The sequence below is a fragment of the Nannospalax galili genome, unplaced genomic scaffold, assembly GCF_000622305.1.
Source record: "Nannospalax galili isolate Female #2095 unplaced genomic scaffold, S.galili_v1.0 scaffold1830, whole genome shotgun sequence".
NCBI lineage: Eukaryota > Metazoa > Chordata > Mammalia > Rodentia > Spalacidae > Nannospalax > Nannospalax galili.
In genome coordinates this window covers 677,812-692,020 of record NW_008328092.1, presented here as the reverse complement: position 1 = coordinate 692,020, position 14,209 = coordinate 677,812, and the positions used below count along the sequence as shown (strand labels likewise).

The 14,209-nt window shown below is 44.3% G+C and overlaps 1 protein-coding gene across 5 annotated transcripts in view; it reads left to right on the top strand.

Moving 5' to 3' along the window:
* Positions 1–14,209, top strand: part of LOC103746136 (core histone macro-H2A.1) — a 66,254-nt gene that overhangs the window by 25,895 nt on the left and 26,150 nt on the right. For all 5 annotated transcript variants that reach the window (XR_001872821.2, XM_008848357.2, XM_008848402.2 and 2 more), the window contains exons 3-4: positions 7,063–7,169; positions 7,521–7,718. Coding sequence is in view for 4 of the 5 variants with exons in the window: in XM_008848357.2 (XP_008846579.1) it covers positions 7,063–7,169; positions 7,521–7,718 (305 nt within the window). In the remaining variant the exon portion in view is untranslated. The remainder of the gene's footprint in view (positions 1–7,062; positions 7,170–7,520; positions 7,719–14,209) is intronic.

The window sequence follows — 14,209 nt, the reverse complement described above, 5'->3', positions numbered from 1 at the left end:
TCGAGTTCAAGTGCATATTTCAAACATATGCAAACTGTTAAGTGTAACAGCAAAGGATAAACTATCGGGGAGGAAACGCCAGGTTTTCTGTTGCTTTTTCTCCTTTTGCTTTTCATGTACATTCTCTACCCAGTTATTTCAGTGGAGGAAACCAAGGGAAAAGGAGTCTAGCTTCTTCTCCTAGTAATCAAGGCTTCTCCTTCTCCTCCATCATCATTTCTTCTTTTAGAGAGGGCATCCTATCCTCAGTCAATAGGTTGTATTTACCAAACCCACTAAGCATTTTACTTAGTAACTCAATCCTTACAAATCTAAGAGATAAGTAACCTCAATCCCTGTTTTATAGAATTGGAAGCTGAGGCTTAGTGCTATGTTGGCCATGTCTCACAACAAAGCAGGAGCTGGGAAGCAAATCCCAGTGCCTAACAGCAAAGTGAGTGCTGCCCACAGTACATCTCATGGCTGTTACCCTCCACTGCATGGTGACTGGAAGTCACTTTAGCAGAAGCACAGGTCTGTAAAGGTGGAGGTGAGTTTCCTAATGGGGGAGCCATTCAGGCACTAGGCTGGATTGGTGGGTTACAATGAGATGATGTTTACCAACAATCTAAGTATCTCTTCCCTTCCTTTAATATGTATACAAAATGACTTTTTACTATGAAATATGAAAAACAAGTACCTAGTGGAACTTCCTTTAGAAATTCCCAAGTTAAGCTACATTTCTTTCTTGTTAGTAGTCTGTGGGAGGGCAGCAGACAGGATCAGATGCTACAGCCAAGACCCCTGGCTTGTAGAACTAACAGCAGGGATGAGCTTGAGAGGGCCTTGGGGGAAGCAGTGGAGTGGCCCACTCTTACACAGTTCTTTGTAGTCAACACAGAAAGACTGGCTGCAATGACTGTCTAGCCTTTTCTTCATGGAATATCTGGTTCTTTTAAGAGCCCTGGGGGGTCCTAGGATAGACCTGTGACAGAGAACTTTGATGTGGCCCAGAGCTCCCCCTGAGGTGACAGGTCTGCAGGCTTCAGTCCCTGCCACTCCCCTTCTGCAAAGATGGGGTGGGAGCAGTGGAGTTTGATGGGATGCGGCTGCAAACGCTCAGGCCACTGAGGACACTGGAGAGAGCCATGGTATGGTTAGGATTCAGGAAGCTCTTAGCAGTCACCCTCCAATTGGGGTTGATTAGGTTAAGGCCTTCTGGAGTGGTATCATAGTTCTAAACTCAGTGAACTCAATGGAAGGAAGAATACAATAAACAGATTCCTCATCATATTGTTGGCTCTGTAGCAAATACCTGTTTTCTCCTTGGGATTACGTGGACATTTGCTTTCTTTGATTTTTGGTTGTTATTTTCAATCTTTCTTTTGTTAGACGAGATGCTTCAAACAGCTCTGTAAAAGCTCCAGATTCTTTCCTGTTGCAAGGTTTGTGTTTGGAGTTTGGCCCAGCTTCACTGCATCACCTGTTAGCTGTTAGGAGTCTAATTCTGCAAGCCATGACTTCATCTCCCTGAAGGAAGATAGACGAAATGCTTCCATACAGCAGGGAGGGTTTAGTTTGAGATGCTTGGGTGGGGGTGGAGGGTAAGGCCCTAAACTTTTGGTCTTGGGGTAAACTTGGAAAATAGGCCTGTCAAAGGCATTCATGTTCAGACAGCTGTTCTAAAGCTGAAAAGGCTGCCAAATCATGACCTTATCCAAAGCTGTGGGAATCTTGTCATGTTGCCTTAATCATGTTCAATGAGACTGGGGAGCTTTTGGCCTGGGGTACCTCTGAGTACTTGCGGCTCTGAGCAGGCAAGGTCATGTTAGTGGGCCTGGCCACCACAAGCTGGGAGCCAGTTGCTCCCTACTTGTCATATACTGGGCCTGGCCAAGAGTGGGGCCCATTTGCTATATGAATGTCTTACAAGTCATATCTTAAAACAATCTTAAAAGAATAGGTAACAAGCCACCCAGTAGTGTGCCTTACTTGGCATTTGTGACTGGAGAAGTTTACCATATTTAGTATCTTCTTTAGAGCTGACCTCGGGCACTCTGGGCCCCAAACCAGGTCAATGTTGAACACTGGTCATAAAAATTCACCTGTCTCTGGCCAGAAAGAGCTCTCAAGGGGGTGGAGGGCCTGGTGAGGGTTCTGCTTCTCCTTTTCCTTATTACTGTCGTCCCTCTCATCCTATAGTTTCTTATGGGTTCCATTTGTTCTGATTATGGCCTCTAGAGTATGGCTTCTAAATACCCCTCTGAGGAGGGGTCCAAGGGATGAGCCCTAGAAACCATGAAGAAAGAGATTTGTGCCTGTAGATCAGGTGTTTTCCTGCTTTTCTTTTTCAGATTCACTTTTCCCTTTTACTAGCCAAAAGCAAACATTACAAGGTACACAAGACCTTCCAGAATACGAAATTAACTGAACATAGGTGCCCCTCCCATGTAGGAAGGCCTGGGAACCAGTACACTTGAGGCAGAGGCAGAAGCTGGCTCTGGTCTAGCCTAGAAGGTAACTCCCTTAATGGAGGAACTACGAGCCTGCCCCAAGGGCATGGGGTACAGTGGCAGGAATTGTCCTGCAGCTCTGTGATTTTGCCTTCCATGTAATTTGCCAGGTAGAAAATCACTTTCTGGGAAGAAAGCCTCCCCAGACCATCCTTCCTTGGTGTACACCCTGTCATAGTCTCTTGGCAGTTACCCTCTCTCCACTCCCTCATCAAGGTGAGGGTGCCCTGAAGAGCAAACAGAAATCGTCCTGTTTCGTTGAGCTGTTGGCAGTTTACATCTCTCCTTCCCTGTGCAGCAAACAGACTCTCCTAGTCAGGAAAAACGATTACTTTATTGCTGTTTCTAAAACTGGGCTGAGGATGAAAGGGTATAGGGTGTTACTGCGGCTCAGCAAGGGGTGAGTGCTACAGTTTCTGCTTTCCTTAGCAGTCATGATGTACCCTTCATCTTTCTCAGCTGTTACAAAATGCCCAGGCTGTCTACCCACTGCAGGATGGGGTGTGGGACATGCTTCCTATAAAAGATGTGTCTCTGAGGTGCTCTGTCTTGTATGTCCCCCGTTACTATGGTTACTATCTATCTGGAAAAATGTGAGGGTAAACAGAAGATACAGTACTTGCCCAGCTAGCTGGAGTGTCTGTGTGCTCTCCTTTCTGTTTCTGTTAGAGCTCTTGCCTCCCTCCCTGCAGAGCCATGTCTTCTCTGGCAGTAGGCACCTAAGGTGCTAGACAGTCTTCTTGATCTATGCAGAAATCTAGGTTTTGCAGAAAAGAAGCTGTTTTGGGCTTCCAGCTCCTTGTTAACAGAAGGCAAGGGAATGACCCCCTTATAGTGCTCTCTTCCAGGAGCTGAAATGCTCCTATGCACAGCCTGAGCCTGTGCACCTCCTATGTGTAGCCTAAACCTGCCACTCCCAGGTGGATCCAGGATAGCACCCCTGCATTTAAGCTGAATTAGCAATGTGCAAGGAATCCTTGAAATTTCCCTAGTGGAGAATCTAAGGCATTTGAGCCTAGAGGGAAGGCTTATGGAAGCGAGATGTCTTTTTAACTCTTGAGGAGTAAGTCTTCTGGCCCCTCAACCTAGGGTGTTTGCTTCTGTGTCACTCAGTTACTTTCTTTTCGTTTTTCACTGCTTCCTTCCCCATTCATGTCAGTGGGCCACACCACACAGGGTTTCGTCCCCATTTCCACTCATTCCATGTCTTTTCACCCACCACCATTTTCCTGCATAGAAAAGTGAGAACAGTTTTGCAAAAATAAAAAGACCACATTTCTCCCTCATCCCTACCTCCAGTGGCCACTCCCCCTTCTCCTTGGGGATGGTCTTCTAGTAACACTCCTGTAGGAAAAGGAAACAGCCCTCTTCCACTTTCCTGAGAAACTGCTTTCAAACAATTTTCTTGTCAAAGAGGTGGGCTTAGGACTTAGTAAAACAGACTACCATTGTGGGTACTCTGAACATGCCCGTTTTTAATGAAGTGCACGTAAGATATTAGTTCATTAGGGTCAGCAGACTGTAACCTACCAGCTCCCTTCTTTATGTTCAGTGCTGGATACTGATGGCCTCTCCTTCCTGTGGCCTCAGGCCAAGCCTGAGGAGGGAGTATGGTAGAGGCTAAGAATCCAGCAAGATAGGCTTCACAGCTCCATGCTGCCAGAGACTCCTCTCAGGCCTTCCTAAGTGCTGAGTTCTAGCTCTGGGACTGCTGTGACAAGCTCTACTCATTGCCCTTTACTGTTCAAGTCTGCTTTTGTAGGGCTCAGGCACCCATTTTGCTAACTCTTGAGCTGTGGGCAGGACAGTAGCCTTGCTGATGTTGCTACCCCCATTATGAACACAGGAGCACTAGGCTCCACTGGACTGCAGGAGGGTGTTTCTACATTCATGGCCCCTGCATTCTGAAGTCACACAGGCATCACAAGCACCCTTTTCACTTGGAAGAGAGGCCCATGATCAGTTATGGGAGCTTTCAGGAAAAACTGCTAGGTAGACTATGTCCTCCCACCATCGGCAAACTACACTGTCCTGAGGCTATGGGGGAACAGCTCTGTGAGGCTGACAGATGAGGTAGAAAGGAACCCCTCCTCCAGTTAGTGTCTGTAAGTACTAGCCAGCCTTTCTGCCTCCCACTCAAGGCTCTCATGTGTATGAAGCCCAGGTAAGGCACTCTCCGGAGACCTGGCATATGCAGCCTTGTGTTGCTTTCCCTGCTTGCAGGTAAAGATCCAGAAGAGAGGGCCCTCAGTGTCTTTGTGTCACTTCTCAAGCATGAGCACCCTGTCTCTGTTTGGTGGTTGTTGAGTAAATGATTTCCTGGATTGAGGGCAGGAGATTTGCTATTTCTAAGTATGACTGATTTTCCACCCTCCCCACACCAATGCCATTATGAAGTGTTCATAAGTAGCCATATGTGTAGGTTCATGAGTACACATATGTAGTGGGTTTTTGCCTGGAGCTCAGCTTGGCATGGTGGCATGCTTACAGATTAGAATGAGTAAATCACGCTAATTAATGTAACTGTCCTTCATATTCCTATTTTTTGTTTTTTGGAGAACATCTAAAATATATTTTAGTGATTATGAAATACACATTATCAACTCTAATCACCATTCTGTGCAGTAGATCACTGAAACTTACCCTCAAGTCTAACTGAAACTTTGTACTCTTTGGCTCACTTTTCCCTTTTTCAGTCCCACCCCCACCTCCATCCTCTGGTGATTACTTTCCACTCTCTACTTGTGAGTTTTAGATTTGACATTGGTAAGATCATACAGTAGTCATCTTCCTCTGCCTGGTTTATTTCACTTAATGCCTCTTAAGTTCATACATGTTAATACAAAAATCAGAATATCTTTGAAAGAGGGATACTCTTATGAACAGATTTAACAGCAGCTGCCACATTTTGCTAAACACTTTGCTGTCTAGACAAACATCAAGATGTTTCACTCCAGCTGGGTGTGGTGGTGCACACCTTTATAATCCTGGCGCTTAGGAGGCAGTGGCAGTTGGATCTCTATGAGATGGAGACTAGCTTGGTCTACATAGTGAGTTCCAGGCCAGCCGGGACTACAGGGAGACCCTGTCTTGAGTGAATAAGTAAATAAATATGGTTCCCTCCTAAATATGTCAGCAGGAATTTCTTAAGAACAAGGATGTTCCCTTCAGAGTGGCTGTACTACTGTCGACTTAGAAAGGTTAATTCCCTAGGGGTGACCCCTGTGTTCAAACCACCTCAGTTGTCTCTAGAATGACTTTTGGGGGTGTCCATCAAGATAACACATTGGTTATGTCTTCTTTAGCTTTTCTACTTTTGTTTTATATTACTGTGACATTGACTTTGTAAAAGTCTAGTCCTATCCTTCTAGTTTTGAATTCAGATGTACAGGTGCTCATCTTTGATTCAAAAAGAGATTTCTCAAACTCCCAATATATCAAAACAAACAAACAGTCTTCCCCTTGAATTCTACAAATGCATGGCACATTACTGGAGATGATGCCCTTTTGGCCACACTGCTATATCCATGGGGTTGGCCCTTCCCACATCCAGGTACCAAGCAGCACAGCAGCCTTTTCTGGGAAATGGGAGCTGGACCTGGGTTTAGATCTTAGTCCCACTACTTATTGACTCATTTTCTGTTCTAGTTTGCTTTCTGTTGGCTGTGGTAAACACCATGACTTGGGGGAAGAAAGGGTTTATTTGGCTTTTACTTTTATGTCAGCATCTATCACAGGGGGAAGTCAGGACAGGAACTCAAGTAAGAACTTATAGGTAGTGACTAAAGAGAGACCAAGGAAGAACACTGCTTACTGGCTTGCTTCCTGTAGGTATTTCAGCTAGCTCTCTTATACAGCCTAGATCCACCTGCCTAGCTAGGGATGGCACTTTTCATGCTCATAGTGGGTTGGGTCCCCCTGTATCTCTTTTTCCTTTTTGAAATTTTTTGATTGATTGATTGATTTTTTTATGTGTATGACTGTTAGGCCTGAATGTATGTAAGTGTACCTGTGTCACGCAGTATCCAAGGAGGACAGAAGAAAGTGTCAGATCCCCTGGAACTGGATTTAAGGATGGTTATTAGCCACCATATGGGTGCTGGGATTTGAACCTGGGTCTTCTGCAAGAGTAACCAGTGCTCTTAACCACTGAGCTATCTCACCAGCTCCTAGGCCTTCCTGTATCAATTATCATTTAAGAAAATACCCCAGGCCAGTCTGATGTAGGAAATTCCTCAGTTGAAGTTCCCTCTTCCCAGGTGTGTTGTCAATAACCAAGATTAGCCATCACAATACCCTTCTACCTTTTCCCTCTTTTCTCCCAGTCTCTTTTCCATCTTTAAAACAAAGGGTTCTACCAGGGGCCTCTAAATCACTCCCAGCTTTCCCATTCAATCCCTGCCTGATTCCTCCCTAAGTATTGCCACCAAAACTTATCCATAGCTTCCTGCCTCAGGGTAGCTGCTTCCTAAGGCAGTCACCTGTGCCCATTCATGCACTGTGAATGGGGGATAGGGACATGTGAGCTCTCTGATGCTCTAACATAACCACACTCTTTCTTGTCCCACAGCTGAGATCCTGGAGCTGGCTGGCAATGCAGCGAGAGACAACAAGAAGGGGCGGGTCACACCCCGGCACATCCTGTTAGCTGTGGCCAATGATGAAGAGCTAAACCAGGTATGAAGCTCTCCACCTGCCCCCAGACACTAGCATATGTTCAGACCACCCAACAGAGGCTGTTGTGACTGGCCGAGGGCAAAGATGTGGAGCACATTTTGGACTATGAGCAGCTTCCTTAACTTTTAGGACCTCTTTGGAGGTGGGGTAGGTGCTTGGCTGTCCATGGAAGAATGATAGCATAAGTTCCAACCAAGAGAGGTACTCAAAGACTTGTTGCCTATGTTGTGAACCCGAATGCTATGAGCATCCTTGTAGATGTCATAGAGTCAGGAGCTGTACCAGCCCAAACCTGGGGGGTGTGAGCAGGGCAGTTTAGCTCACCAACTGCTACTTTGGTTTTCCTGCAAGCTGCTAAAAGGAGTCACCATAGCCAGCGGGGGTGTGTTGCCAAACATCCATCCTGAGCTGCTAGCAAAGAAGAGAGGATCCAAGGGAAAATTGGAAGCCATCATCACACCTCCACCAGCCAAAAAGGCCAAGTCTCCATCCCAGAAGAAGCCAGTGGCTAAGAAAGCAGGAAGCAAGAAAGGGGCCCGGAAGTCCAAGGTATGGGATCTGGCAGGGATGTGTGGGACAGAGGAGGTGCAGATAAATGAGGTCAGGACCCCCTGCCCTACATTGCTTCTCAAGGCTCATCCCACTGAGGGGGGAATGTGGGGGAATCCAACTCATTTGCTAGTCAGGAGGATCTGGTGGAAGAGGACTGAACACCTGTGGACCAAGAGAGGGGTGGTGGGCTTCCAGGGAGCAACTGGAAGTGGGTGATAGCCCAGACCCACACCTTCTTCTGTCAGGTCTCTCAGGTAGATGTACAGGCCTATGACAAGAGGCTTTCCTTGTGTCCAGGGACAACTACCATTCAGTCCTGCTCAGAGAGGCTGTTTGCCCACATGCCTTGATGTTCAGTTGCAGTCTAATTGTGTTGCCATAGCTACATATCATCCCTTGGGTATGCTCCAGCAGGGAGTATTCCAGACAGTTGTCCTTTACTAGCTTACTTTAGTCTAGAAGGAAAAGCAGTTCCCAGATCTACCGTCCACTGAGAACAAGGTCCTAGGTGCTGATCTCCCCATTAGTATGACCTGTGTTTTTGATGAGGAACATCAGAAAACCCTTCTGTTCACACTGTTTTGGTGCTTGCTTTAGTTGAGGTCGAAGATGCTGCATTTCCTTACACACTTCTGTGTACAAACATCACTGCCCTGAAAACGAGATCTAGATCCTTTTGCCAAGGAGCCACCTAGTTTCCAAGTCCCAGAGTTGCTCCTAGCTCTAGGAAAGAGAAACCTGATCTTGAAGAGCAGCCAGTCCTTTATTTCCAGATACATTCCATCTTGCCCATGAGTCCTGGAGGAGGCTGGGGAGGCAGGGCAGGGCCTTCACAAAATGCCCCCTTATTCATTCCTGAAGGGGAAGGGCTCCCCTTCCCCCTTCCCACATTTGTAGTTGGGAGGAGGAAGGGCAGGACAGAGAAGGCTGACAGGTGCCTGTACAGTCTTTTTAAATGTTAGAAAGAGACCCAGAGAAGCCAAATTTGCCCTTTCTTGAAAATGGACCCCAGGTCCACAGCAAGGCCCTGGAGCTTGGTGCTGGGGACCAGCATGGGTATAACCGTGTCTTGGGCTTGCCCCTTGTCCAGGCTTCATCCAAACATTGCCCTCTTTGATACAAGTTGTTTGTGACATTTGAACATATGTTCAGGCTTGGTTGAGCCTTGTTGACCTTGACCTTAGCTTTCCCTTATAGATTTTACCCCATGACTTCCTGAACTTTCCAGCTTACCAGTCACCAGGAATTTGAGGTTGTTTTGTTGTTGTTGTCTTGGTTTGTTGTTTTGTGCACACGCACGTGCGTCCAGCTCCTGGTAGCTATATTTGGAACTCTGACCATATGACCATATGTCAATAATCACTTGAACACTCAACTTTCCCGTGATCACAAAAGCAGGAGGCTGTGGTGGTCTGGTTTTCTTCCACACGATGAAGCACACTGTCTGCTTACTGTACCAGTATTTGGCTAACATTAAACTCTGGGGGAAGCTGAAATTGGAACCGTGAACAGCTAATTTTCAAAACATTTGTTTAATGTAAATTGTAGTGTCAGCTCCCAGAAACAGAAGGACCCAGCATCTCCGAGTTGGAGTGGAACATTCTGAAAATCTCCTTTGCAGGGGCATGCAGAGAGCACCTCAGTAACATGCTAAAGCACTTGTTGTGAAAGGGACTTGGTATTTTTCAAGTGTCAACACTCGAATTCCAAATCATAATTTCCCCTTTAATTCTATGTAATTTGAAGGTTTTGAAAATCTCCAGTGTGACAGCTGAATCAGCTATAGTGGGACTAGTTAGAGAAGGCAGCAACCTTTACGGGCCAGAGCTCTGGCTGTGCCCTAGGCTCCTCCTTCCTACTTGGGTGGCCTCAGGCAAGTCTGCTCCCTGCCCTGTACCTTAGTCTGCCTACCCCATAAAATGGCAGGGTCTGTTCCACTCTACAATTCAATGACTGTGCATATTGCATAATGTGCTTTTGTATAGGTTATGTGTATAAGAGTTTAGCAGGCAGAAAAAAAGTATGCAATAAAAAAACTTTCTCCCATCAGGTTGTATAATGAATTATTAATGTGTGCTTTCAGAAAATCTATGCATGTAAAAGTATGCACATATGCAAATCCCTCCCTGACCTATCTAGTTTTGTTTGTCTTTCTATTATGTAATCCTGGCTGTCCTGGAACTCCCTGTGTAGACCAGACTGGCCTTGAACTCACAGAGCTCTGCCTGCCTCTGCCTCTGGAATGCTGTGATTGAAGGCCTGTACAGATAAGGCTCAGCCTGTCTCATTTGTTATCTGTTTAAAATACAAGTCACCTAACCACTGATTTGGCAGTGTAGTGTTAGTGGTAAGGAATGGAAGGCCTGGGGTCTGCCACCTGCCTTTGTATTCTCATTCTGCCATTTGTATGATACTGGCGAGTTCCTTCTGATGTTCAGTGTCCTCAACTATGAAATGAAGCTATAGTAAAGGGAAGTTATGAGGCTTAAAAGAGAATTCATGAAAGTGCTTGGAATAGTGCCTGGCATAGTGGGAACTGCTGACTCTTTCCTTGGCAGTTTTCTCTCACTGCCTGCAGCGTTCCCAAACCCCAACCTTCTCCCATGTGAAGACAATCCTCCTGGGTTATAAAAATGTGCTTACTCCTCTCTGCCCTGGAAAAAAAACCCCAAGGTGATTTTGGTAGAATGTCTCTTTTCTGAGGAATAAATATTTAAACTACAAATTGGCCAATGTTCTGTTAAGGGATGTGAAAGAAAGGAATTAGTTCTTATGAGGAACTGTCATCCTGACAGTTCTGCTGGCCTTTCGGTAAAGCTTCAGCAGCTCAGGCATGAGAGGAGATGAGATGTAGGTGAGCTTGGGTTGATGGTTTTACCTCTATCTTTTTGGCACTTCAGATTCTTAAATGTGACTCCAGACTGACTCTGACCTGCCAGGTTTTCTTCAGCTCATAACAGCCCAGTATATGTCCAATGCATGGTAGTTTTGCATTTATATAAAAATGTAAAATTTTAGGAAGTCAGTCATTTGAGTTAGATGGGATTGCTTAGTTTTTCCTCCCAGTTTTGAATCTGAAAAATCTCGACTACCTCATATCACTACTTCAGGAAGAAAAGTCATTTTCATTCTAAGATGTAATTACAGACAATAAGCTTATGAAGCACTTAGACACAGTAATGGTCTGAGTGCACTCGAATCTTGCAGGACAACTGGGCTGACCTGAAGCTCCCAGACACCCCTGGGGCTTCTGCTGCTTGGAAGAAGCTTCTGCTCTTTGCAGTGGATGGTCTTCGAGAACCAGGAAAGAATAGCATGTTTCATTCTTCATATAGCACTTACTACTTTCACTCTTTTAACCAGTTCTCTAGTCTCAGTTCCATTTCTCACATGAAGAATCTAAGGCTTAGGCTAAGAAGGTGAGCAGCTTTCCCAGGTCACCCAGCTAGTGGAGCCAGGACTCAATGTAGAGCTTCAGAGCTCACATGAGTATTGCTTGTATGTCCTATGATCATGGACCAGAAACCTTCCTGTTCTGATGGTGGAGGGCTACAAAGCCACTCCCCACGTCTGCAGGGCAAGTGGGGAAATAGCTTTAGCAGCTCACTGTTGTAAACCACCAGCATCATCATGGTTTAAGAACCTGGCTGCACACGTAGCTGGGGGCTTGCATGGGATATGGGAAACGTGAATGCTCTCTGTCTCTGTAGAAATAAGCTCTAAGAGTTATGTGTCTGCAGTCCTAGCCATTAGGCTCTCTTCTTCCCTTATAAGTTGGTGTGCTTAGCAGAAGCAACAATTCCCTGTCTGCTTATTCCTTGGCAGAAATACCTTCCTCCATTTCTGACTGTGTCACAAGCAGCCCCTGTACAGATGGTACTACACAGACTAGGCTATTTTCAAGCCTTTTTGTTTATATACCTCCTAAAAGAACTTTGAAAAAATTTTGGTATCATAGTCATTTAAAATTTGACATTTATACCTTTCATAATAAATTTACATGATTTCATTTTTGGTATGCTATACTAACATTTAAAAAGTTTCAAAAGTTGTTTCTATGCATCCAATGGAATCTAAATACTCTAATTTGATCCATTGCTATATTTTGAAAATATACAGCAAAGTTTTTTTTAAACAGTTGGAAAATTGACATTAGTTTTTTACTTACCTCCCTTTTACTTCACAAAATTTAATTTTAATGTAATACTTTATTATTAAAGTATGTGTGTGTGTCTGTGTGTGTGTGTCTGTGTGTGTGCGTGCATGATGTAGGTGAGGGCACATGTATTAAAGTATGTGTGTGTGTCTGTGTGTGTGCGTGCATGATGTAGGTGAGGGCACATGTGTCACAATGTGAGTGTGGAAGTCAGAGGACAAACCTGTAGATTCATTTCTCTCCTTCTATCTTAACATAAGTTCTGGGGATTAAGCTTGTCACCAGGCTTGAACTTGTGCCTTTACCCAGTGAACCATCTCACCAGACCCAATTAATAAATTTTTCTGCTTAGTAATTTAGTGACTTCTGTAATACAACACAGTACTGTATATAAATTTCAATTTTCTTGAAGAATTTCTTGTGACCTTTTGTAAATGTACTGTGATATGAATTCTCCAAGTGGAATTGGTCACACACTTACTACTAATAGATACTTAATCGAACCAACAAATGCATTCCAGATTTTAGTAACTATTAGAGAAAATTTAAATTTTTATTGTAAAAGCATCTTGTAATGGGATTAATGATTTTTCTCCCTAATTATCAAGTATCCTAAGATATATGTAAGTTACTGCTAAGATGAGACAAGTTTCAGTATACTATGTATAGTAAGAACTATAAGTACCTTGAACATCTTGCCTGGTAGAATAACTAAATGAGAATGGAGAGGGGCTGTTAGAACAACATCACTTCTTTACTCCTGTATACAGAGGGTCAGTTTAGCAATCTCCCATCAGTTTATTGTAAGAAGCATTTTACTTTAGAATAATTTTAGATTTACAGACGAGTTACAAAGATAGTATGGAGTTCTTAGGAATCCCTTACCGTGTTTCCCTGCTATACACAACCTAGTACACAAGGCCATTACTAAGAAGCAACTGACACTGCTGTACTGCTATTAACTAGATGCTGTCAGCATGGTTTTCAGGGTCTCCCAGCTCTCAACTCAATTAGGCTTTTCTTTAGTTTTGTTGAAAGTGTAGAATTTAAAAAAGCTGAGTATGAAAGGCCTTGTTAGCCTTTGTTGCCTTCCTGCAAAGTATATTTTAAAAGGTTCCATAAAACTTACCATGCAATTCTTGATTATACATGGTTCTCCTTCATGATCAGATCGGATGCACTCAAAGTATTAGGAAAATGAAAATAGTGAGAGTCTTAGTATTATCTTTGCTAGTGCTGTATTTCTTCATAAAATGCTTTTGTCTCATCAAAACCTTGGAGCTTCAGATTTAGCTTATTTAATACATAGAAAATGTCAGCTATATAATCCAGTTGCCAAAGTAGTCCTTATTATTAAAGCAGTTAGCAAAATTAGCAGTTATTTTTCAATGCAAATAAGGCTGCTAATATACTATTGTTAATGAATTTGAATCCTACAAAGGCAAATGGATAGGATGCTGACCTTGCCAAGTTTACTGTCTAAGCTCATCCTTCTGGAAAGCACAGCCACCCCCAATACTCTGTGTCTCCATCACCTAGGCAGCTGTTTTCCACTGAGCTACACCCTAGCCATGCCTTCTTAATTTTCTCGCACTGGGCCTTTATCAGGATTAATTTACTCTATTAACTGAGGGGAGGGAAAAGCAAAATCAATAGAAGTCTCCACCACTCCCACTGTCTTCATCCTACAAAATATCTGAATGTAGAAAATTCACAAAGAAACCAAATAATCACTAGTGTTACAGTCTTCATCCTAAAAGTTTGTATGTCCTTTTAGCACCTACTCTGGTCAGTGAGAGGAGGGGTTAGGAATGGGGTCAGGTATAGGAGGAAATACACCTGGGGCCTTGTACTTCTTGGAAGGCCATCAGGAACTCCAGGGCACACAAGCTTGCATCTGAATGATTTGGGGGAGCATCCTGACACACATGGCACTGTGGGGATAGGGGCACAGCAGCCTCCATGCATGTCCTTCTCCACAGCTAGCTCCAGAATGGACAACAGGAAAGGGCCTACTGTGACTTCCAAACAGTTTATTTTCTTCCTTTTGTTTTATGTGCATGAGTATATTGCCTGCTTGTATATAAGTACACCTGTGTCCTGCAATGTCTACAGAGGTCAGAAGTGGGCATTGGATCCCCTGAAAATGGAGTTACAGACAGTTGTTAGCCACCATGGGGGTGCTGGGAACTGAACCTGAGTCCTCTGCAAGAGCAATCAATGTTTGTAACTGCTGAGCCATCTCTTCAGTCCCCCTTTTGTTTTATTTTGAGGCAGGATCCCACACTACACCCCAGGCTAGCTAAGAATCCACTGTGTAGCCCAGACTGGT